The 27,319-nt window shown below is 35.1% G+C and overlaps 1 protein-coding gene across 3 annotated transcripts in view; it reads left to right on the top strand.

Moving 5' to 3' along the window:
- IFIH1 (interferon induced with helicase C domain 1) overlaps window positions 1-27,319 on the top strand; it is a 67,898-nt gene that overhangs the window by 22,863 nt on the left and 17,716 nt on the right. For all 3 annotated transcript variants that reach the window (XM_056110268.1, XM_056110267.1, XM_056110269.1), the window contains 6 exons: window positions 6,529-6,633; window positions 11,796-12,016; window positions 20,668-20,878; window positions 22,010-22,227; window positions 23,559-23,675; window positions 26,981-27,104. In XM_056110268.1, the coding sequence (XP_055966243.1) occupies window positions 6,529-6,633; window positions 11,796-12,016; window positions 20,668-20,878; window positions 22,010-22,227; window positions 23,559-23,675; window positions 26,981-27,104 (996 nt within the window). The remainder of the gene's footprint in view (window positions 1-6,528; window positions 6,634-11,795; window positions 12,017-20,667; window positions 20,879-22,009; window positions 22,228-23,558; window positions 23,676-26,980; window positions 27,105-27,319) is intronic.

Here is a 27,319-nt window from a genome sequence, read left to right as displayed (position 1 = left end):
CTAAGCTAAAGTGATAAACACAAGTGGCAGGTAACATTTCAGGGTTTGTAAACATAGGAGCAAAAATGCATGTGTAATATTGAAACTTCAAAATGTTTTCTGGATGGGGGATGTCGGTAGTGGGAGAGGTTATGTGTGTAGTGATAGGAGCAAAGGGTATACTGATAATCTCAAAACTGTCCATTTGATTTTGCTGTGAGTCTAAAACTATTATCAAAAATTAAAGTACTTGTAGAGGAAAATTTGACATATTGGAGCACAGATAGACAAAGTGTGGTGGTGGGTGGGAATATATGTCTAATATCAATGAGCATTTACATGTGTATCTATGATTTTTTGTGTTTTTTTTTTGAGGGGAGGGGGTTACATCTGGAGGTACTCAGGGTTTACTCCTAGCTCTGCCCTCAGGGATTACTCCTAGCAAACTTAAAGGGCATAATATGGGGCTTGAGTCTGGGTCAGCCATGTGCAGGGCAAATACCCTACCTTCTATATTATCTCTCTGGCCCCTTTAACTATGATTCTTGTAAGTCCTCTAATGCAAAAAAAAAAAAAAAAAAAGCAAACAAAAATAACCTCTTAGGAGCCTGTGATTCATTTTGCAAACACTTATGCAATAGTAGCACAATGCAGCTGTAATTTCACATAAGTTTTGTATATTCCTTACTTAAAGGAATATATCCATTAGGGGGACTGGCACTTGATCATACTGGTATGCAAGTGCCAAATACACAGATCTTTCCCAACTTCACTTAGTGACTTTACGTTCGTAGCTTAAAATTGCCATGGAAATTAACTGAAATTTCATGTTATATGATACAGATTGGAAAATACTTGTAAATTATGGGATTTTTTCCTGCAAAAAGTTGACTGTTGAACATTAACTAGCACAATCGTAAATGTTTCTCTCCTGATGCATAATTTCTTTATGTTGTTTATATCTACTGGACTTATATAGGTTTTCCTTAAAGGCACCTTCCAGTCAAAGAAGTTTTCAATTCATCTTCTATCTTAGTAACTATAAACCTTGTGATGGTACAGAGTTATTTCTATATTGTTATCTGATTTGTCACTCACTGCTGCTTGTACTCTTGGACTTACAGTCTCTGCCACTGATTATCAGTAACATGTGAATTCAATAACTGTGTTTCTTTACTGAGGTCCAAGTCCAAAGGCTAAATTAGGGCATTAAAAAATATAAGCCACCTTTATTATACACAATCAAATTTGCTTCTGGAACATTTCAGCAATAAAATTCTATAAACAGGAACAGAGCCTCTCCATGGATAACAACCATGTGGGCCTGTGGCTCTAGGAGAGATTTTGTTCTCTTTGGGGAGCTCATTTCCTAGAATCTTGGATCCAGGAGAGAATATGCAAGGTGGGTGGAGGTGGCTTCTCTCCATTCTGCGGGAACACATGTTCCCTGGCACAGGGAACAAAATCTGACAGACCAAAATGTGAGCGTGTGTGCGTGTGTATGCGTGCACACACACACAAATCCATATACATAAAGCTGAAAATAAAAATCATCTATTTCTTTTCCAAAAAGATTAAGAATGTTATTTCAAAAGAAAAGAAATTCTATATTATTAATAGCATGAAAGTATACACAGTTAAGAAGCCATTGCAGTTTTGTGAGCATGCCCTTGTGTTTGAAATATTTAGAAGTCTTTGACATTCCAGGCTGTGGGGATTATGCAACTAGAATACTAAAGATGTAAAGCTAAAATTCATCACAAAGCAAGAAGTAACATAAACATAAAATCACTGTGACAAGCACAGTTAGATTATTTGAAGATCTTGTGAGCTTTTTTCTGGAGAATAGGATCTTTTAGTTTCCTAATTTCTCAGTATGGAGCAGAGGCTCTGGCCCCTTGGACTACTCCTGCTCTAAGGCAGACTACTTTCCAGCACAGAGAATATCTGACTGCTTGAAGCTAGAGAGGAGACATTCTGTGTAGCAAGAAATGCATCTAGGCTGAAAATAGGAGGAACATTACCTGGCAAGAATAGAAATAAGAATCAATTTGTATCTTACCTAAAATAGCTCAGCTCTTAGGTTGAACAATACCTATATGACTGATAGTTATAATAGCATCTTCCAGCAGAGGGCACACTTTACATTGAAATGGAGTTTTAAAAAGACCTTCAACCAAAACGTTTTTACCTTTAATTTTTTTTAATTCAGTAATTTTGGTTTCTAAGTAGATTTAAAATATTTTAAAGTATTTTAGCTGCAAGGAACGTTAAATTTATTAGTTTTAGCTAATCTTTATGTTTTATTAGTAAAATATTCAAAATGAAATTGTAAAATGAAGAGTGATTTCCTTTCATTTATGAAGTGATCTTATACCCTCAATATTAATATAAGCAAAATTGTTACTTTTTCTGTCACTTACAAAATTATCATAGAAAATACTGTCTTTTAACAAGATAAATATGTATTTTTTCATCATAATAGCATTTGATATAAATAACTCCGTTGACCGTTCAAAATTACCAGCATTTCTAATCCATTTGAAGCTAATTTTGATATTTTCCTTTGAGGAAATTATGCCTATACAAAACTCAACTAAATTTATTGCATCATTCCAGTATCCAAATTCCCTTTAAGCAGCAAATTCATAAGATTTTAATTTTGTTTTTCTTTGAGTCATATTTTGAGTTTAAAAGAATCATCACAATAAGGAGGAAGGTAAAAAACTGCTATCTATATTGACTTTTTAAAAACATGAAAGCTCTTGTTAGGAGTGATTGAGTTTAAATCTTGACTTCCTAGAACACATTCTTTTTATGAGAATACCTCATCGCTAGCTGGCCATTTGATACTTTAAAATCTTAGACACAGGACTTGGTTCTTTACAACATGAGTGGAGATTGATATACAATAAGAATTACAAAGAATGAAATGAGATAATCATATAAAACTAATCATAGGAACTCTTAAAATATAGTCTTTTTGCTCTTTGTATTATACAAGAACTTTCTTGTTCTAAATTTGGGTGTGTGTGGCTTTCTTAAAAGTGAATAACGGGGGAACAAATCTGGCAAAGACATTATCAATGCTGTGGAGAACATAATATATTCTCTTTATTATTAAAAATTTTAATTTAATGTGTCTTTTTTCTATAAAATAAAAATATATCAGATTCATTAGAATTTTCTACCTAAAAATCAGTTATTTTTGTATGTAGAGAAACTGGCGAGTTATGTTCCTTTTTAAATGATAAAGAAATAGGTTCCTAGTCTTTCATTTTCATAATAATCTTTACAAAATTATTTCAACAAATTTTGTTCAGCAATGATAGAAATATTATTTTGTGTGCAGAAAACAGCTTAAGAATAAGTGGTTAAATTTGAAAAAAATGTAATTTTATTGACAAAATCATAAACGTCAGCAAAATATAATCTCTTTCTGGGAAAGATAAGTTCTGTTTCAAGATTGATAGAAGCATAGACATTGCAATAAAAAAGTCTATAAGACTGTAAAATAATCCGACTTTCATTTCACTTAACACTATAGATACAAGATTGCTTGTTTACAAAGCTTCGCACAGATCATTAGTCAAATCTGGTGTCAGGTCAAAAGCATTCTAAAACTAGACTTGCATTTAAGGAAAGGAACTTCCTGGCTGTCCCCACTGTAGCTGTGTGATATGGATGAATCATTTAACCTCTCTGAACCTTGGTTTCTCACCAATAAAATTGAGGTGATAATGGGTAACTACCTAGCATGTTGAGAGTTTAAAAAGTAATTTACATTGTGTCGGTGTAAGCACTGAGCTAAGTCTATTCCTGACACTTTGCAGATTTGTTTATTAGATCAAAATCATTAAGATGATGAATTTAATTAATCCCGCCTTATTTTTGATGACAATCTTCTTTAGCGTTCATGTATTATGCTATACTTTGGGTTAAATAACTTTTACAAATCTTCTGTCTGTTAACAAAACTTGGGAAATAACTTTGGTTGTATACTAAGAAATTCAATTAGCTTCAACTGACAGTGATTAGAAAAATTAAATGAAAAATAAAATACAGTTTCCATTTGCCTTTACACTTTGTGGGAAACAAAGATGCAGTACTAAATTTTAGGTAATATGGGTTAATACTTTTCACTAATTTCATTGTTGTTTTTAGTCCTCAGTATCACATTTAGAACAATTGCATGTTCAAATTTTCTTTCTAGCCTCAAAAGTCTTGGTCTGTAGATCTAGCTTTAGAATTATCCTTGCAATGACATTTTCCCCATCTCATTTTACACCTTGCCTTTTCCTTACAAATCATATTCTCTTTTCATCAGTACATCTGCCCAAAACACTCCTCTCCTTGACAGTTCTATCCCACACTCGCCTCTGAGCTTCTAACAAGCCATACCTCTGGGAATTGCAAAGTGCCATATTTAAAATCTCTCAGTGAGATATACAGGTTTTTCTGTGTGATCATAAGGGATTCCTCAATTCTGAGTTTTAGAGCTAATCTACAACAACTGATAAGCACAGTATTTTCACATTAGTATATTTGTGTTGTGCTAATATACTTAAACAGTATGCATGTCCGTTGAGATTTTTCTACAAATTTCTTATCAGTTTTCATTTAACTTTTAGGAAAGATGTCTTGTATTTTGATTGGCATTGGCTGTAATTCCAATATATTTCCCAGGCTAAATAGACAGCCATTTTGGAAGAGATCTGTTGTAGATGTCTCAAATGCTCAATAGAATACTAGTTGGCAATAAAAAGGAATGTATTACTGATTTAAAACAATATAGAATCTCAAATGCATAATGCTAAGTTAAAGAATTAAGCCAAAATGGGTGCAACTTGCATAAATCTATTGTATGACATAATGGAAAAGGCCAAACATAGGGACAAAAATTTAATCAGTGACTGCCAAAGGAGAGCAGGAGGAAAATACAAAAAAAAAGGGGGTATAAAGAGACTGTTGAGACTATAGAAAACCTTGAATGTGATTGTGTTTGTAAAACCACATATCTTTATCAAGTTCATAAAACTATACTTCTTGTAATAATGATTTTAATCACATTTAAATTGTAACTCAGAGTACTTAATATAAACAACTAATTAGTTCAATAAAAAAAGACAATGGTAGTTGTGAGGAGCTTATATTGTTTCTTTTCAAAGAGATGTTATTGAAAATACTGTGTCTAACCCTAGCCATTTTTATGCCTATTTCTAAATTTATGACTTTAGACTTGTTTTATATGACTAAAGCCCATGTCAATATGATTTATTTGGTACTTTGGAGAGTCTTATCATAAAATAACAAACAAAAATAGCATTTATTTTAAAAGTAAAAATAGTATAAGAGCTTTAAATTTTAAGAGAATTGTTCAAGAAAACTCTTATTTAGTAATTTAATAAGTTGCTTTTATTTTTTTTTTCAACCACCAGCAATTAAATTGCAGAGCTAAGGGGCTGGAGCAATAGCACAGCGGGTAGGGCGTTTGCCTTGCACACGGCCAACCTGGGTTCAATTCCCAGCATCCCATATGGTGCCTTGAGCACCGCCAGGGGTGATTCCTGAGTGCAGAGCCAGGAGTAACCCCTGTGCATCTCTGGGTGTGACCCAAAAAGAAAAAAATTGCAGAGCTAAGGTTATTGTACCTAATATTATTTATTGACCGTCAAATTCTGTAAGAGATATTTTACTCATTTTTTAATTTAGAGAAAGTTATACTCAGAGCAACATTAAGAGCAAATTTCTAAAGATCTTATATTCTAACTCTGATATTTTAAGTCATTTTTCATATATTTTTATAAGTTTAGCAATGACTTGATTCTTATTGATGGAAAGCATAAAATTCCTTAGGGGGAAAAATACAAGGGAGGTTTTCTCTGAAAGAAATATGGGTTTCAAGAGGAATTGATACACAGTACTGAAAGTAGAAAAGTGAAGGGTATGTCCTTGCCACACATATTAAATGAATAACTCTTTGATGAATATTTAACCAAAAAAAAAGTGTTTTCTATCTCACGTAGGTCTCTGGCACAAATATAATACCAGGTTTTAATGATATTTGAGCAAATTTTAATTTGAGATTTTAAAGTTATAGTTGTTCTCAAACTGCAGTTTTTATGAGCAAGCTTTTTATAATCAGTGTATCTATGTGCTTTATTAAGTTCTTACAGTTCATTTAATTATGTAATATTTTTTGTACTGATTACATCATCAAGCTTAGATCTTCTGGCAGGGGTGGCAAAAATGCATGTTGAGGGATGATAAAAGTCATAGATCATCGAAAATTTGCTCTGACTTTCATACTGGGCATATGGTCTTTTAAGTAGGTATATGTTGTTGATTAAATCCCCAGCAGCTGCTCATCCATAGTAGAGGTTTTACGTGTAGCTCGCCAGAAACTCTTACTTTTTATTCATAATTGTCTGGGTGTGCCTTCCCCACTTGCATTGAACTGTATGTACTGTGTGCTGTAGAGGTGTGCAGTTAAAATACGTTTATTCTCAGAAATATTTTTAAAATATTTAAAAATGTTTTCCTTTGCAGAATCAGACACAAGTTTGGCAGAAGGAAGTGTCAGCTGCTTAGATGAAAGTCTTGGACATAACAGCAACATGGGCAGTGATTCAGGCACCATGGGAAGTGAATCAGGTACTGCCTAACTGTTGTGTAAACCTTAAAAAGTGTGAAATAAGACGCCATATAGTGGAAAGCATGGGGGCTGTTCATACCCTCCCTAATGTATTTATGCAATTAAAGCAATTCTTTTCTACAGTTGAAGTAGTTTTGGAACTTTGCCACTCACTTCCTTTAAAAGTACAACTTACAAGAAAAGTCTTAGAATCAAGCTCTCTAATTTTGATCCAGTACTTATCATTTTGGTCTGGCATATGTTATATTCCATATAATCATGTTTCTATTCTATTTATGTGATGTTTCAATTAATTTGACTACATTTAAATTCTCTATTCAGTTTTCTACATTTATTCCATAGCCCTACATTTAAAAAAATTAAAATGCATTTTAAGTAAAAAGGAAAGACTATTGATAAGTATAATTCTGCAGATAGCACAAGTCCCTCTTCTTGAAAACCTAGGAACTAGATATAGTGTTAGAGTTCCAATTTGTATAAATATATCTGGCATAGGAGTAGATTTTGAAAAATATTTTTATGACTAAATAAGTACTTTGCTAGATATTTTCAAAATTTCTTTCCATGTTGATTATATAACCTCCAGCAATAAATGAGAGTGCCTCTTCCCAATTCTGCACTTTAGCAGTGTTTTCTCTTATCAGATCCCAACTTTCATCCTCTCTGACCGATTCTAAGTGATTTCTTTCTGCTCTCCTTCCATGTTTCCATGATTACTAGTGAGCTAAAATGCAAGCATCTTTTCAGAATAAATGATTGGTTCTTGGATATCCATTATACATACCATTCTATCTATGTCTGTATATTTAAAATAGTTCATAAATTAAAGTAAATCATTACACACAAAAATTGCAGGCAGTGGTGACTAGCTAATAATCACGGGCTAACTGATATAGTAAGAAATAAATTATTTGATTCTTCATTTGTTCTGTGGCTGATTTATAGACACCCTTAGGAAATAACTGTATATACTTTAAAATGTGAACTATCTCTCCCTGCAGTGTGAGAAAAAAATAGAAGTTTAGATGCAGAAGGGGGCAAAACATAAAGATGCTTTACAAACTTTCAAAATTAGAATATACCACAACTTTTATTTAAATTTCCATTTCTTGTAAACATTCTGGAATCCGTCAGAACAAGTTGTTGTGAGGGAACCCAATTCACCAAACGTCAATCATAACCATAAATAGGAAGTGTAAGCAAATTTTCTGTTTAATTTATCAGTGGTTTTTGTTTGTTTGTTTTATTTCTGGAGGGTGAAGGGAGTGGGTGGACTACATACATAAGTGCTGCTGGCACCACGTGCTGCAGGGGATTGAACCTGGTCCACTGTATGTAAAACATATACTCAGCTTGTTGAGCCATCGCTCCAGCCCAGTCAGCATTTGTGAAATTTCTATGTAATGCATTTGTTTTTTTTCTATTCTTATTGGACAAATCTAATATTTCCATCAAATGCTATTGATGGTAGAACACAGGACACAATATATTTTAGTTAATATCTAATGTTTTTATGAGTTGCCTTCAGACTCTGGATAACACCTTAATTTTTGTTTACCTAAGTAAAGGCTTTTCAGCAATGTTCATCTATCTATAAATATTTAACAACTCTCCTCTATGAGCAGGGCATTTCATCTGTTTTGAGATGCTAGCAAATATAACTGCTGATTTTTCACTCTTCAATTTTGCATGAAAGACATAAAACGTCTGAACACAATGTACTTTTCAGAAGGAAAGATATTTCCAAAGCAAGCAACCTGAAGATAAGCAGTCAGTGGACAGACATTCAAGTTCTAGATGGGTCAGTGCACAAGAAACCAGTGCCACTAATGCAGAATATAAACTGTAATAGAAATAAATTATGAAAGGTTTAGATAATTTGCAAATTGCTAACTACACATTCAATTACTGAAAAGAGCCATGGTATATGAGATTGTATTTTAATATTTGGAATTGATATAAAAAGGGATTTTATTCCAAATGTTTCTGTCTTTCTTCAAAGGATGCATAGTATGCCATAAACATCATGGATGAGAAAACCAATAACCTTAGCACTGTGACCCTTCGTGGAAATATTGATCCATAGTAGAAAGTAGTAATGATACTTTTAACATTTAATTGTAATTATAATACAAAAGGTCTTTTTGTTTTGTTTTTCTGTTTCTCATTATCAGAGAGATATGCTACGTCTAACAAAGTGGCGATATTTTTTTGGCAGTGAACATTGGCCTGATATGTAGAAAGTGTTTCCTTACTATTTTGAGGTAATACCTATTAATATTTGTCCAGCTGGAATGTTGTATTTTTCCGTGGTTACATAGTATAGGTAAAGGAATACTTTGTCGATTTCGAACACATGCAGTGACAGACCTTTTCTCTCCAAGAATAACTCAGCTGTCAAAATCAATGTGAGAATGAAATTTGCCACATGGTGTAGTTCCAATAGAATGTTATTATTTAAGCCCTATTAGTTTTGGGGGCTTTTTTTGACCATTTATATGGTGTAATATAATTTTAAGGTCTACAATCAGTATTTATTACAGAGCAAGAGTACACATTATTTAATGCCGTGTGTATTTAAATGCCATTTTATTATTGCATTTAAATAACCTTGCTTGTATAATCTTGCATTTAAATAATCCTTTTAAAGAGCCAAAAAGAAATAACAAACAAACAAAACTCCAAGCATTTCTTTAATATAGGAAACTGGCTCATCACTCATTGACACTAACCCAGTTCTCTCCTTCTGGTGGCAGAGAAGAGAAAATTGTCGTTGCTTGTGGATAAATTTTTTCCATCCCTGTGTTAGAGGATGTGATAAGGCAAGACTCAGGCTGAATATTTAGCACTCACCCAGCTCTTTTTCTTTGGATGCTATTCTCATAATGAATCCAATTCTAATTTTTCCCATATTCACTCTATGCTTCTTTTTAAAACTTGGGGCTACCCATCAAGTTTCTAGGCTTGACTTAAAAATATAAAAGATTATTGAGCTATTCATCCATCTTGATATTTTTGGCAGCAGTATAATGCTCTTGACTGATAATCTTGAAGATGAGGCAGAGTTGGGGGGTATATTTTTGGAAGTGTATAGGCACTCACTAAATATTTACTGCACATGACAAGTAAAGTAGCAGTAAAATATCATAACTTTGTTTCTAGAATTAAAATTTGAACATGAGAGTCCTTTAACAGTCTAGCTTATTTATCAGTTCAGTAAGCGACTGATAAGTATAAATGATAATGACATTTTATACACTTCACTTAGTTTCAAATTCCTGGGAAAAGATTTAGGAAAATGTACTTATATATTTTTTGCCTAATGGTGCAGTAGTAAACATAAAAAACAGAAGGGTAATTATTTTAAAATTCACGTGATTTTATGTTATATGGAAAATATATTCCCCATTATGGGAAGCTGAATTTTGTTATTTTTAAATCTATGCAAAAAATGTATCTAGCGTGAAATTAAGCAAATAGAATGTGCTAATATATTTTAGCAAATTTCCTAGATCAAATAGCAATTTAGCAAAAATAAACTCCAGAATGATGGTGTTAAAATATTTAAAATAGGTCTTTGTTTGCAAATATTCTAGTTCTTTTGAAAAATTCAGGTGACAAAATGCACATAATAATGGTATAATATTAGGATTTTGATAATCCATAAAGTTACTCATCAGAGAATAGTGATATTCTTAAATAAATTTGAATCTTCATAAATACATAATAGAAGGTTATTTATTAAAATTATTATAGAGTTCAAAATAATAATGGGAGAAACACTTATAAATGTATATTCTTAAATGTTGGTGCTCTCAAAGGAGCTTTTTATGAAAATCATAAACGAATCAGTAGATGAGCAAATGATAACTTAAATGTGTTGCATCTGTGTTTACTCATCCACACAGAAGGCAAATTTCCTGCCAGATTAGTAGGTGACTCTTACTAAGTGGTTTTTGGTGTAAATTTTCCTACCTGTTCAGATAGTACTATCACAACAAGTTAAACTAGTCAAATAGAATCATCCAGTTGCTGAAATGGAATCATCAGCAACTTTTTTGAAGTTAATGGGATTATGTTAGTTCAGTTTTGTTGTAATCATTGATAAGAGAAAGAACACTAACTCCATGTGTAATGAAATACTGATAAGTACTGTCATTTCCCTTTTTTTTTTCTTGTGATTGCGTAAAGCATAAGATGGGCTTTTAAATTGGTATCATATTTATTTTACTGCATCCTACAGGATAAGTTAAGAATTTTTAGATTATTGCTTTGACTAATGTTGATAAATATAGTCATTTCCAAATGAATACATTTAAATCAAGATATTATAACTTTATTCAAATGTTCAAAAGATGAATGATTGTTAATATTTATTTTATCAATATGTTACATTTAGAAATGTTATTTAAAATATTTTATTATATTGTGCATTGATTTTAGATAATTATGAATACACTGATGGATAGTTATTTAAAAAAAGTGATAATAGAATTCTAAGCCAAAGGGCAAAATTAGACACAATTAAGTTTAAACTGACAAAGTTGTTTTTATCTTTTAATGAAAATCTACCATTTAAAGGCTAACATAGAAGTTTTTTCCCTACTTCCTAAATATCGCTCTGCTCAATCTGGTTGCCTGAAATGGCAAAAATCATATATATGTATGTTTTTGGTATTTGGTTGTCAGATAAAGTTTTTATAAATCTAGGAACATAGCGTCATCCATAAAACCATCTTGGAATTTTTTTTTAAAAAAGAGGGGCAGAACAGTTAGGACTAATGATTCTACTTTTCCAGTTCTTCTTGATTTGCAGGCAGATGGGTTGAGACAATTGAACTTAAAAGCTCAACATAGAGATGCAAAATTAGATGCAGTAAGAATTCAGGGCAGTTACAGCACCATTCTCATTCCATAAAAAAGAGTCACTTGTGTGGACCCCTACCAGTTCCATTCTGTTAATTCACTTCCTCTGAGACACTTCTTCTCCCAGGTCTCTTCCTTCATAAAATATATTGGTTGTATCCTAACAGAAAATTAAAAATTGATTAATTTTTTTGAAGTGAAAAGTTATAATCAAGAGTCCTATGTTCAGTTTTTGGCTTCCTAGTCTTGATTATTTTCTTGCCCATACCCTGATTTTTCTTTTAATTTCCCTCAGATGAAGACAATATGGAGAAAAGAGCATCCCCTGATCCAGAATTGCATCTCAGACCTTACCAAATGGAAGTTGCCCAGCCAGCCTTGGAGGGGAAGAATGTTATTATATGTCTCCCTACAGGAAGTGGAAAAACCAGAGTAGCAGTTTACATTGCCAAGGACCACTTGGACAGAAAGAAAAGAGCATCTGAACCTGGAAAAGTTATAGTCCTTGTCAATAAGGTACTTGAATGCCACAATTATATAATTTATTTTAATTTTTATATATTAAAGCACTTGTATAATGACATTTGTTAACATTGAATCACACAGATTTAGTATAGAGGTAGTGTCAAAAAAGCTAATTTATTTTATTTTAAAGATTTGCTTTTCTAGTTATATATAGTATCATTTATTAACATTTTAAGTGGATTTTACCCAAAAGTCAAACTTAAAATCCAAAACATATATAAAGAGCATATTTTCCACCCAGGTATTTAAAGTTGATGGGTACTAATTTAAATGATCAGTATTGGAAACATAAAAAAATTGAAACATCACTAGGATATAATAAAATCTTTTATTGTTGACCCTTGGTTAATGGTAGCAACTAGTACTTCTTCAAAATAAATATAATTTGGGTCATGTCAGAGAGAAAATTATATTTAATAGACAATTTTTTTCAAGGGACATGTTTATATATGGGTGTGTACAATTAAGTGCAAATGGAAAATATTTAATAAAATGCATATCTTGGAATATTTCAAAACCATCTTCATAAGTATATATAAAAGTCTCATTGCTTGAGACTGGAGAGATAATACAGGTGTTGGAGAGACAGTATACTGTTTGCCTTGCACTCCCGAGTTTAATCCCTAAATGGTCCTTTGAACCTGCAAGCAGTAATCCCTGAGTACAGAGGCAGGATTAAGCCCTAAGCATCAGTGAGTGTGACCCCCAAACAAAAACAAAAGGAAGTCTTGTTATTCGAGCTATATTTAGGTAATTGAGTTTATTAACTTGTAACTGTTTAAATTTTTTTATTAGTACTTGTCAATGGGATAACAGTTAAGTATACATTCACGAACTATATACTTCTGCACTATAGTACTGTCTTCCCATTGTTCATTGAGTTGCTCCAGCGGGCACCAGTAACATCTTCATTGTGAAACTTGTTACTATTTTTGGCATATCAAATATGATACAGTTAGCTTACCAAGCTCTCCGTAGCTTGCCGGGCTCTCTGATAGGGGTGGAGGAATCGAACCGGGGTTGGGCTGGGTCGGCTGCATGCAAGGCAAGCGCCCTACCCGCTGTGCTATCTCTCCAGCCCACCGTATACTTCAAGTGCTCATTATTAGAAAAAGGTTTTTATCTATAAGCAGTAATGGTAAAACATTAGCATTTCTGCCTATAGCTCTTCAAATAATTCCTTTATTGAGTATATTATCATTTGAAGAAATCTGGGCTTTAAAGTTATTTCTACCCACCAGTAATTTATTTAGTTTCAAAAAATAAAATGAATGAAGTAGCACTAGCTTATTCAGATTCTCTGAAGTTTAAGATGTAGAATGATTTAATAAATATTAATTATCCTGTTCCCTTCTCCTCATCCTCATAACTAATAAAATAAAATTTCTTAACTTGGAATAAGGTCTTAAGTGCTGGGTCCAGAGAGAAGGACGAAGTTAACTAGATTGGCAACCACTTGAGCATACCTTTTGAATATTCTGTCACTTCCTCAAACTCTGCCTACAATCATCTACCCTACAAAAGGCTTATTCTTTCCTAGTTTACTGTCTCCATTCTTTTGCCTTTCACATAGTTAAGGTAGTATAAGTAACCTTGTGTTTTGTTTTCATTTATTATGTCATAAATATCCCCAGTTCCTTTCTACTCTTGCTTATATAGCACGGTTTCCAGATTTTTCAGTATCCTGATTATTCAAAGTTTACAGACATTTAAGTAAAATCCTTTCAAACTCAGTGTCCATCGCTGAATAAAATATGCTAAAGAGATGGTCTTAGTAGTTAAGAGTGTAGGAAAGATGAGAATGACATTAACCTATGACAGGATTTGCCTTTGTCACCAATTCTGGCACCCACAGACACATCTGGAGCTGTAGTTTCTTTTATTTTGAAAAGCAATTAAACCAGAGTCCTCTGATTTCAAATGTTTTTGTGTCATTAACTTTTGAGCCTAAATTAAAGTACTTATTATTGTTAATTGATTCTTATGATCTCATGTGTTTATAAATGCCTAATGTCTTTTCAATTGTAATGGCTGAGGCTGGAGAGATAGTACAATGGGTAAGGCACTTGCCTTGCATGCAGCTGACCTGGGTTTTGTAAGTTCCCCTGAGAACAACAAGGATTGATCATTAATTGCAGAACCACAAATAGCCCTGAGCAAAGTCCAGTGTGGTTCCGAAACAACAACAAAAACTCAAACAAATAAACAAACAAAAGTAAAATATAATAGCTCTTTTTCTCTCAACTGCTATTTCCACAAGTCTTTCATCACATTGAATCTCTATGAGTCTTCTGAAACCACATTTATTAGCTATGTTTAGCTCTTAAGTTATCCTCATCAATGATAAATAATAACTTCATTGTAGACATTTAAAATTCCTGATGTTTCCTTATTTTTCCCTAAAAACTATTAGAAATCCCTCTATTACATCTTTAATCTCAATCATAAACATTTATTTTATTATCTCATTTCTTTGAATTTACAGTAATTCAGTTTTTAACTCTTTTGTAAGTCATTTCTTAACTACATAGTCCACATAATCTGCATTCCGTATTGACCCAAGAGCCAGGTCCAGAAAACCCTGGATCCAGAGAAAAGAAATTCTGTTCCCTAACACCATTTACTTTTCTCTCCCTTCCTCCATCTTTTTTGAAGTTATAGCCTTCAAATGTAGGGAAATACGAAAACACCACCTGTGTTCCCAGACTTTCTGTTTCCTATCTCGGGCTTCAACATCACAAGAGATAAATCCCAGGTTTCTTCAGATGCTATACTATAGCATCTGATTAAGCAGAAGTGGGTAGCAGTTGGGTTTGATTAGTCTTGGCAGGCGCTCTGTCACATCTCAGGAAAAGGCTCCAGAAGGACCACACACCTCTCAATTAGCCATGTCAGCCTTGCATCTGGCTTTCTCTATGTCCTTCCGTAGGAAGTTAATGCCACCCAGAGTGAGTATCAGGATTTACAACACCTGCTACTTCCAGCAGCAACTTGTTTTCATTCTGCAATTGACCAGAAGATGTTATTGCTTTGGAAGATGTTGACTTACCCTTTATGGGAAGAACCTCAGATTATCATGTAACTCCAAGGCATTGTAAACCATTCAGCAGCCTGAGGGTTTTTAAAGACAAATTAAAGACAGATCTTGCCTTCAAGGAATCTACCTCCAGGAATTCAGAGTAGTGTCTTCATAAGAAATTAATTAATATTGTATTTTCATCTGTGCTGTACATTGTATCATTAATGCTAATAATTTGAGTTAGCCATAATTGTCCCTATTTTATCCATTAGAAAATTGAGACTCTGAGTCTTAGTCTGACAATGGCCATCCAGCTAATAAACAGCAAAGCTGTAATTTGAACTCTTTTCCCTTTTAAGTCCACTGTTCTTTACTTTACACTACACTCATGTTAGAATAAAAGGATAGTTGACATTTTCTGAATACTACCAATAAGTAAACTTTTGTATCATTGAATTTTCACAATTCTATCAGAGGTTAAGAGTATTTTTTATTTTATTGATGTAGAAATCTTGATGACAGATATGATTAAGTAACTTGTCAAGATCACACAATAAGGAAGTAGTGGGATTTCCTCATATTGTGTTTTCTAACCCACTTTATGTTCTCTTTCTCAAATCTTTTTCTGTCTTCTCATAACATCTCCTCTATCATGTATAAGTGGAAGAGAGAAAAGTGCTGTTAGTCTCACATTTTAAAGAATGTCACGTGAAAAACTTTATAAAACTGCAGGTTTTAAGACTCTCCCAGAGAAAGGAAAGCCTGCATTCATTAGTTCTACGGTGGATATAGAAATTTTTTTTCTTAAATTTCTCAAGTGATTTTTGTGGAAGGTAGATTATACACTTCATTTTGAAAAAACAAATTGAACTGCTATTAACATTTTCTTACTCCTTTCTTGACACAGTTCTTCACTTACAAAAATGGATTTTGGGGCCAGAGAAATAGCACAGGAGTTAACACACTTGCTTTACCTGCAGCCAAACCTATTTTAAATTCCTGTCACCACATATGGCACTTCCAGGAGTGATTCCTGAGTGCAGAGTGAGGAGTATACCCTGATTACACTTGGTGTGACCCTAAAACCAACAAATTGTTACTGATTTTTATTCCCTTTCCCTTTATTGTAATGACAATAGATCATACACACAAACACTTAGATGCAATTTTTACACATTTGGTTGGGTACTTAACTTAGTTGCACATCTGGCTGCAGGGCTCAAAGACAGTTGCAATGTTACCCAGGATTGAATTCAGCTGTCACCGTGAGTATTCTGATCATAGTGCTCGTGTGGGGTGTGGTAGGAGAATTGACACTTTTGGCTTCAGTGCTCAGCTCATACATCTTTGATTGCCATGTTCCCACTCTCCTGGCTATGAACACATTAAGTTGTAGTTCTTGGGTCCCAGATAGCAGAGCTGTCCAGAAACTCATTTGCATGTCGGTGGCAGGCTGATCTTGGCCTCCTGTTTGCAACACAGATATTTATAAATGATCAGCCAGGTCCAGGGCTCTGGTCATTGATTTTATTTTTCAGGGAAGTAGGGGGAGTTGGGCCATGCCTGGCAGTGCCCAGGGCTTACTCCTTGTTCTGCGCTCTACGATCACTCCTGGTGGTATCCTGGGGAACATTTGTGATGGCAGGCTTTGAACCTGGGTAGCTGCATGCAAGGCAAGTGCCTTATCTCCTTTACTATCTCTGACACTTGGTGATTGATTTTAAATTCACACTGTTTCCTTAGAATTCATGGGTTCCCCTATTATCCTTCTCCCTTTCACAGTAAATCTTGGAAGACTTTTTTTTACACCGCTAAACAGTCATACAAAGCAATGCCTAAATAAACATTTTTTCTACTAAATAAAATGCATCGTCACAGAAAGTCCTTTTACCTGCTCAGCCATCTAAGCAAGTCTAGCATATATTTCTTTCCTTCACCTCAAGTCCCTCCTGGACAACTCTTACCTCCTTACTTTTGATTCTTTGCTCCCTTAAATCCCTTGGACATATTGGTTCTGGTGTGATTCCACATACGGCAGCGTTAAGAAGAACAAGCTAGGAGATGCTGATAAAATCACAGGGCAGAACTAGGCTGCCAAAATGAAGGACTAAAATAACTATCTGCACTTTCAATGCACATACCCTGGCATCGGAAGCATCCATGGAGGACCTGATGATACAAGCACAGAAGATCAAGTACAGCATCATTGGTCTGACTGAAACGAGAAGGCATTCATCACAACATGCCATTTTCGACACTGGAGAAGAACTGTTCCTTGGAACATGTGACAATAGAGGCATCAGTGGTGTCAGTACTCTTGTTAACAAAAACTTGGCCATAAGCATTGATTAATTCGAATGCCTAACAACCTGGATCAGATGATTACTCTTGAATAGATGTGGCTCACTGCCGGCAGTTTTTATCTTTGTTGTCTATGCACCAACATCCAGCTATGATGAAGAACTCCACATCGGGACCCATGGCCTACAATGGAACAAACAGGGTGAGAGACTGAGTTCATCATGTCAACCAAGAGCATTCATAGTAATTCACAGTTCCAGAAGGCCGAACCTAAACATTGGACATGGGAGTCTCCTGGTGGACAGTTCCACAATGAAATTGACCACATCATATTCAATTGATGGTTTTGCCTGACCGATGTCACTGTTGTCCCAAAATTCCAAACAGGATCAGACCACCGTCTCATTCATGCAAAATTCTACTTCACAGAGCGGGGAGGAAAGAAGGGCTGAAAAGTTTAATAAACGAACTCCCAGAAAGACCACCAACTGGGAGCTCTTTAGCACTATTGTGGCAAGGTGGGAAGATGCTGTCATTGAGAACATCGACAAGGAATATGATCAACTGGTTCAGCATCTCCATGACTGCATGAGGAATGCCGAGAGTGAGAAAGCCACAAACAAACACCTGTCTTCGGAAACTCTCGAGCTCATTTGTCAACAGGGTTTGGCAAAAGCCTCAGGCAATCACAAGGTAACATCCGTGCTTGCAAAGCTGTGCAGAGAAGCAATAAAGGAAGACCTAAAAGAGAGAAGAGAAGCAGTGTTGGCTGATGCGGTAGAAACTGGGAAAAGTATTTGCAGTGCCCAACTATAAAACCAAGATGACTGCCCTACAATGTCCTGATGGATCTATCACATCTTCCAGAAGGGCAATGAAGAAGATTATCCATGACATCTACTTGGATCTTTTTCATAGCCACATCTTCCTGCCCACGTGCCAAATTCCGCAGGATGGATATGCAGTTCCCAACATTCTCCCTTCCAAAATCCGACACACCATTTCGTCGGTAAAGAAGCGTGCAGCACCTGGTCCAGAAAAGGTCAGATCCTAACACTGAAGAATCTGCAACCAGTTCTCGTCAATACACTGGTTCGGCTCTTCACATGCTACCTGTCTGAATGCAAGGTTCCGTTCCAATGGAAAACCAGCAGAACCATTCTGTTGTACAAAAGGGGAGACATCCACGACATAGGCAGCTATTGCCTGATATGCCTGTTGTCCATCGTTTACAAGTTGTTCACTCGAGTCATCCTGAATAGAATAGGCAGAACACTAGATGAAGGACAACCATGTGAGCAAGCCGGATTCTAAAAGGATTTAGTATGATTGACCATATTCACACAGTGACTGAGCTCATTGAGGTTTCATGAGAGCTCAAGATGCGCTCTATCTAACATTTATTGATTTAAAGAAGGCCTTTGATTCTGTTGAGACTGAAGCGGTCAAGGAAGCCCTAGCCAAACCGGGAGTTCAAACTCACAGTACATCAGAATCCCCTGCGAGCTGTATTACACATTCATCACCAGTATCTCACCATTCTACAAGGAAGTGATCATCAGCGTGAAGAGTGGGGTGAGGCAGGGTGATACCATTTCATCGAAATTCTTCAGTGCCACCCTCGGGAACATCATGCAATGACTGGAATAGGAAGAAATGGGAGTGAAGATAGACGGTTGGCAACTATACCACCTCTGCTTTGCTGACTACACCATTCTAACAATACCAAACATCAGCCAAGCTGCATGAATGCTGACCGACTTCGACCATGACTGTGGAAAGGTTGGTCTGCATCTGAATCTCACCAAGACGATGTTCATGAGAAACAGACTAGTCCCTGATGTTCCATTTGCTCTCAATGGAACAAACATCTCTCAGTGTAGCAGTTATGTGTACCTCGGTCGAGGACTCAACATGATAAATGACCTGACACCTGAGCTGTGCAGGAGGAAGAGAGCAGCATGGAATGCCTTCAAGAGCATCAAAGAAGTTGTTAGAGGATGAAGAATCTCCAGCTCTGGGGACATCTTTTCAACTCCACCATTCTTCCTGCACTAACATATGCCTTAGAGACCTGGACACTAAGAAAACAGGATGAGAATGCTATTAGGGTCACCCAAAAAGGAATTGAAAGAGCTGTGTTTGGACTATCACGCTTTACTCAATTGAGAGAAGGAATCCAGATTTCTGACTTCTGTCAAAGATTGAAGATCATGGACGCTGCCTTGTTTGCCAAGGTGCCGAAAATCAGATGGGCCGGACATGTAATGCGATTTGGAGATGACCACTGGACTTGAACTATTACCGACTGGGACTGGATTCCACGGGACATCAAAAGAACACCTGGTCGCCCACCTACAAGATGTTTGGACTTCTTCATTAAGACCCTGAATGAACGGTTTGATGCTCTTCGAGTTCCTGGAGTGAGCATATGCCATTGGGCTACACTAGCAAGCAACAGGGACAAATGGAGACATTACTGGCACCCTGTCGAGCAAATTGATGAACAATGGGAGGACAAGTGATTACAAGTGATTCCAAAGTATAGAAATAGTTTAACTCTGCCACAAAATTTAGTAGATTCTGTAAACTTTTCTATTCAATAAAAATTACTCTAGTTGGCATACACAGTCTTTTACATCCAGACCCTGCTTTACAAATTTCAAAAGTTTTTCTTATGCAACTTGAGTTTTAATTACTGTCTTCACTAATCCCTGGCTTGAAAAAATTCCAATTCCTTATAAGCCTTTCTTTTGTGTAATTGTTGCTTCTTTTTCTTTGCTGGCACTTTGTATGTAGTATCTTTTTGCTTTGAGTTTTCGTTTGGGCTACACCTTTTGGTCCTCAGGGCCTCACCTGGATGTGCACTCAGAGATCATTTTGGAAAGGCTCAGGGGACCATATGGAGTGCCATGAACTCTCAGGAGATCATATGGTGCCATGGCCTGGTGCAAAGTAAGCACCCTACCCACAGTACTATCACTCTGGCCTCAACTTTGTATGCTTTTCTATGGGAGAATTACCACCTTTGGTTGCAATCATTGGTTTGATTTGGTTTAGTCTTGATTTATGTGCTCATCTAGAATGAGTTGCTCAAAATTGTCAACCATATCTTAAACATATTTTCATTCCATATGCAATTTCAACACAGTGGGTATTTAATAGGGACCTGTTGATATTACTAAGTATGATTGATAGGTTCTTATGTCACTAATTGGTAATGTAAGCACTTCTGTGAATGCCTGAAATTTAGTAGGGTTTTAGTCTTATTCCTTTTGCTTTAACCATTTTTTTTCTACTTTTAATCATTGTAACTTTAAAGGTACCTTTAGTGGAACAGCTCTTCCGCAAAGAGTTCAGCCCATTTTTGAAGAGGTTTTATGCTATTGAGAGATTAAGTGGTGATACTCAGTTGAAAATATCATTTCCTACCGTTGTCAAATCGAGTGATATAATTATCAGCACAGCTCAGATTCTTGAGAACTCCATTTTAAATGCAGAAAAAGGAGAAGATGCTGGTGTTCAGTTATCAGGTTTGTTGAACTGTTTATTTTGGAAACGATTCATAGTGATATCTGTGACAGTAAGGTGATCCTGGTTAAATCATTTCTTCAGTGTTGAGTTTAAAAAGTTCAGGTTTTACTTAGATTTTCTTCAATTGCTCAAGCTTTCATTAAAACCCTTCTACTTTCTTGAGAAAACAATTTGATCTTTTAAAAGGATCATTTTATTCTACATGAGTTAGTTAAGTGTGACACTTACTGAACTTTGAATTTATTTATTTCTAGGTATTGAAAAGTTCTCTTTATATACTAATAAATTTTCCATAGAAAGAGGACAAAATATAATATTTGGGCCAGAAAAATAGCTCAATGATTTGAGCAAATGCTTTGCATGCACCTGGTCCAGTTCTATACTAAGCACTGCATGACTGCTTTTCCATACAAACAATCCTCTCAGTGCTTGAGAGATAGTTTAGTAGTTACATGCCTGGCATGGATTTGATCCTCAGTATCATATGACCTTCTTGGCACTGCCAGGGTGGCCCTAGTGGTCTTTGGACTCTTTGGGCCCCAGCGTCACTCAGGCCTTTGCACTGAACCACTGAATACAGATTTTTTAAATATATAGATAATAATAAATGCAGCATTAAAATAAGACAAATTATTTCTCTAAGTAGTACATTACTCATCTGAAGTAATTAAAATAAAATTTACCAATTGAAATTAAATAACCAGTGTATAATCCTGAGAATTTTTGAGTATTAATTTTAATTTCATTCTAACTTTTTAGCTTTATGAACTTCCACAATTTATTTATTAGACAGAGATCATATCTAACAGGGAGAGTGGAATCATTAATGTAGATGAATTTCTGCATGTGAGGTGACTAGTATGGTTATATTTCCCTCTTGTATATGATGAAGTCAGAGATGTGGCTCAGTCATAAAGTGCAGACTTTGTATACATGACTCAGATTTGATTCCCAGCACCACAGAATAATGAGAAGGGGGAAAAAGCAAGAAAGAAGGCTGTGTTAGTATTCTGCCCAAGAAAAGATACTATGGTCGAGCAATACTACAGGAAAAGTACTTTTTGTTCTCTTCTTGCTGGTTGCACCATTTGGTTACACTAATAAATGAACCAATTACATTTTCTTTTAAGACTTTTCCCTCATAATCATTGATGAATGCCATCACACAAAGAAAGAAGCTGTCTATAATAACATCATGAGACGTTATTTAGTGCAGAAATTAAAAAACAATAAAGCCAAGAAAGAAAACAAACCAGTAACTCCCCTGCCTCAAATAGTGGGTCTTACAGCTTCCCCTGGTGTTGGAGGAGCCACAAAGCAAGCCAAAGCTGAAGAACACATTTTAAAAGTAAGTCTTTAACTTCATGTGTAAACTACAAAAACAGCAGTTAGAAAACTCCAAAGCTAAAGTAAATTCCAGTATTTCTTGGTCTTTTTATAAAGGTGAAATCCAACTGTCATGGAGTGCATGAACGATATTACATGATCATCTTAGGTGAAACTCTAGTTTCTATAGTCAATGGATTGCATCTTCTACAAAATAGTAATACTCTTTAATAAATATTGAGAGCACTGTCACACTGCAGCACTATCCTCCTGTTGTTCATCTATTTGCTCAAGAGGGCACCAGTAACGTCTCCATTGTGCGACTTGTTACTATTTTTGGCATATTGAATACTCCACAGGGAGCTTGCCAGGCTCTGCCATGTGGGCGGGATACTTTTGGTAGCTTGCCTGGCTCTCTGAGAGGGAACTAAATATTAATAAAATAGAAAACATATTGATCATACAGATCAGTATCACAAAATTTGATAAAATGATATAATTAAGAAAAGGCCTGACAAATAAAATGCCTTCCTATAATAATGTACTCCTATTATTAAATAATGATTTGATCTCGAAAATGGTTTAAATGTTTCTAATTTTCACACTGACTCAAAATTATGAAAAGTACTTGTGCCCCAAATGGACCATAAAATGTCATTCTATTGAAATTGTTTTTAGTGAATTCTGAGTAATCAAAAATGTATGTAGACACCAAGCAATTACATTTGTATTTAAAATTCTATATTCTAGGGGGTGGAGTAATAGCACAGGGGGTAGGGCATTTGCTTGCACCCGGCCGACCTGGGTTTGATTCCCAGCATCCCATATGGTCCCCTTAGCACCACCAGGAGTAATTCCTGAGTGCACAAGCCAGGAGTAACCCCTATTCATCGCCAGGTGTGACACAAAATAAAAAAATTCTATGCTCTAGCTTAATTCAGTAAAAATCGTGTAGAGTTGACAGACTTACCATTATTTGTTCCCAGATATGCTATTATTAAGACTAAGGCCCGACTGCATTCTAGAATAAAGGACACGGGCATCGGGTGTTCCGTGTTTTGTTCAGTTCTCTTAATTACTCTATTCTTTTCATGATAGATTTTCCTATTGAAAAGTGGAATTTAAAGAATTAAAGTAAATATGCCTTCTTTTAATAATTATTTATTAACTTAACTTCAAAACTTCTGTTTACTACATCAGGATAAATGTTATAGTTTAACCAGATCCATAGTAAAGCAGTGCTTAAATGTTATATTTAACAAGGAATACCGTTTAATACATAAAAAATTGTATATTGAATCAATTGCAAGAGAAATTTTACTACTTGAATAATTAAAAAAATCTCTTTTATAGATATGTGCCAATCTTGATGCATCTACCATTAAAACTGTGAAAATAAATCTTGATCAGCTCAGAGACCAAATAAAGGAACCATGCAAAAAAGTTGTAATCACAGATGACACCAGAGAAGTATGTGCTAAAAATTTAATATTCTATTAGTAATAACACATTCATTTGAGAGAAAAAATGATTTCACAATGATTCAATGACTTGAATAATATTTTAAAATTTTAGGAAAGAAATTATAGCATTATTTTCCATACCTTCTATCATTATTTAATTTTTTAATTTGTCTTGAGTAGCTAGCAATTGGTCAGTTGCATATTAGCCATGAAGGGTGAGGAGAAAAGAGATGTCAGATAAAGTATACAATTTTCATTAGTTTTGTTTTATCAGTTTTTTCATTGTCAGAGTGAATTCCAGTATGGTTTTTTGACATTCCACATAGCCATTTTGTTGCTACCAAATTTTAATTGGCAGTGATAGTGGAAATCCTACCTCATCTTCATTTTACTTTTCTTAGGAAAACACTAGCTTTGTAAAGAAATGGAATTTTCACTTTAGTGTTGCTTTTGCAATGAATCATTTCTCTTACTGAAAGAAACCTGAGTTGAGAGAGAGTAAAGAGGATAAGGCCTAGCACTCACCTGACTTATGTTCAATCCCAACAGCAGATGCTCGCCCAAGCCCTACCTGAAGTGGTTTCTGAACTCAGAGATAGGAGTCAGTCCTGAACAAAGCTGTTTGTGGCCCAGAAAAAGAAGGAAAGAGAGAAAGAAAGAAAGAAAGAAAGAAAGAAAGAAAGAAAGAAAGAAAGAAAGAAGGAAGGAAGGAAGGAAGGGAGGGAGGGAGAGAGAGAGAAAGAGAAAGAAAGAGCGAAAGAAAGGAAAGACAGGCAACACAAGTTTAAACTATGTGTAGATGATATGTAAAATCGTTTATGCATACCTCATAAGGACCTTATTATTAAATGTTATGAAACATGCATAATAGAGAATGCTGTATTTGAAATGCAATAAGCATTAAAAAAGTATTAGTGACCCACCTCCATAGTCAATAAAATTTTTTTCAATCTTAAGAAAAGAGTACTGTCCCTTTCACCTGAGTTAGCAAATTTAAGTGACATTTGTTTCTTTCACTCTTCTTTAATGCAGTTTTACTCAATAATTTTAAATTTTATTCTGCAACCCGTAGTTACTAAAAATAACCTGAAATGTTTTCAGGTACTTTTATTTTAGAATTTTTCATTTTTCATTTTATGTTATTAATTAGCTTGATACTTGAACCAGGTTCTTACCTGTGTAGTAACTCTACCTTTGAGCCACATATCTGACTCTGACTCTTTTGATAATTCTACCTCTTGGCTTTTTATTTTGGTAGAAATAATATTAAAGTCACTTCTTTTTGTTGTTGCTGTTCATGATAATTTATTACACTCAATATTGCAACACTAATCCCACCACCATTGCACCTTCCCACTACCATTATTTCCAAATTTCCCATCACACTTCAAGCCTGCCCCAATAGCGGTCCCTGAAAAATTTCTTTTATATTGCTTGTTATAAATAATTAACTAAGGTAAAGGTAAAGGTAAAGGCCCTCCCGTTGATCGTCGATTTGCTCAAGCGGGCCCAGTAATGTCTCCATTGGAGACTTTGTTGTTACTGTGTCTGGCATATTGAATACTCTCGGTAGCTTGCCGGGCTCTCCGAGAGGGGCGGAGGAATCGAACTCGGGTCGGCCATGTTGGCCGCTTGTAAGGCGAACGCCCTACCCGCGGTGCTATCACTCCAGCCCAAATAATTAACTAAAATGATCAAAAATATTTCCTTAAAAGAAAGTGTGTGAATATTGTTGTATCTCACCAAGGAGCCATTAAGCCATTATAGAAGATAATGTTGTTACAGGTTAAGCCTTCTATATTTTCTTAACCGAGATTGGTTCCCTTCTACTTTACATCCCATCCGATGTGGTGTTCTACTCCTAGTTTATCAGTAGTTTAGAGCTTGCGATGCCACATGCCAGGAATTCAAAATTTTTGAATAGGGTGATACAGATGAAGTTAAAATTTTAACTGGCCCATAACTTTGGGTGCCCTAGACAACAGATCCTGGTACTGGATCTGGAAGCACCTCTGCAATGTGTTGATCTTTTTCAAGATTTGTTTATGAGTCTCTGGATCGTAAGTGGTTAACGAGCTTATTTAGAATCTGAGACAGTTTATGGGCATGACTGCTGAGGCTTCCGGAAGAACAGGGAGATGGTGGGAGGTAGGCCATCCCCGATTCCATTGGAGCCTGGAGATTTCAGGTACAAAATCCCACATACTGAGTGTTTCAACAGATCAATTTCTGAATGGGGCTCGTCCCAAGCAGTGGAGTCTGTGAGCATGGTGGTTATTGTGGAGTGTGGAGGTTTTTGGCTGCCAGGTGCTGGGCTCACCTGCCCCCTCCAGGGTGCCCCAGATGACTCAGCCTGGCACAAGATCTGGAAGTATCCCTGCCTGAAGGCAGTTCTTCAAAGAGGCATGTTTTTAAAATTATATTATATTATTATAATTATATAATTATATTTTTTAAATTATATGTTTTTAAAATTATATTATTGCACAAACACACACACACACATTGATTTTGCACTTTGGCAAAATTCACCAAATTCACCCTTTTGCAAATCAGAACCACCATTTGCAAATTAGATTTGCCTTTTTCAAATAAATTCACCTCTTTGCAGATCCTATTTCCCCACAAAAATATTTTGCATATCAAATCAGTGTGAATCACCTGACCTCATAAGTAATTATAAGTATAATTACAAAAAATGACATTATTGTGTTATTTTACTCTGTCATTCTCTTAAGTGAACATGATTTGCAAAGGGGCGAATCTGATTTGCAAGAAGGTGAATCTTATTTGCAAGAGTGAATTTAAAGTACAAGGCTTGTGTATATACATACCTATACAATTTCTATTAATGTTTTTAATTGATATTTATTGATTTTTATAGCTTTAAATATTTATTTTGGGAAACATTTTGACAACAACTGGTGGTGTGTAGAGGCTACTCCCAGCTTGGTTCTCAGGAGTCACTCACAATACTTTTGGACTATGCAGTGCTGGAGATTGAACACTGGGCCTTCAAACACACAATATATTAATTTTAGCTGTTTGAGCTATCTCCTTTGCCTCTATCAAACATTTCAATTGGAAATGAAATAGTGAATGGTATTGAGGTGGGTGCAGCTTAAAGGTGGAAAGAAAAGTAAATAAAAAATGGAAATATGGAAAGGTGTGGCCAAAGATTACTTTGCTACCATGGTTATACTAAGATTATAAATAATATATTATAGCACATTAATAAATCATTTTATAATATATTGCTCTTTCTTTATTAATACAATAATATAAGAGTAAGTGTATACAATTTATTTTTAGGATCCATTTAAAGACAAAGTTTTAGAAATAATGACAAGAATTCAGAGTTTTTGCCAAATGAGTCCAATGCATGATTTTGGAACTCAACCTTATGAACAATGGGCCATTAAAATGGAAAAAAAAGGTAATTTGGATTTGACCTAATGGTTTGTTCATATTGATGCCATAATTTTATTTTGTAAGAAAATGTTTATTTTTATTAATTGAGTTTCTGTGCTTTACAATAATGTTAATGATGGTTTCTAATGCACATACTTCCAACACCAAATCCATCACAAGTATACCCACATCCCTCCTCGAAAGACCCTTCCACCCCTTCTTCTCAATGCTCACTCACCA

The sequence above is a fragment of the Sorex fumeus genome, unplaced genomic scaffold, assembly GCF_029834395.1.
Source record: "Sorex fumeus unplaced genomic scaffold, SorFum_2.1 ptg000009l, whole genome shotgun sequence".
NCBI lineage: Eukaryota > Metazoa > Chordata > Mammalia > Eulipotyphla > Soricidae > Sorex > Sorex fumeus.
The sequence above is the reverse complement of the archived record's forward strand: the minus strand, read 5'-3'. Positions and strand labels throughout refer to the sequence as shown.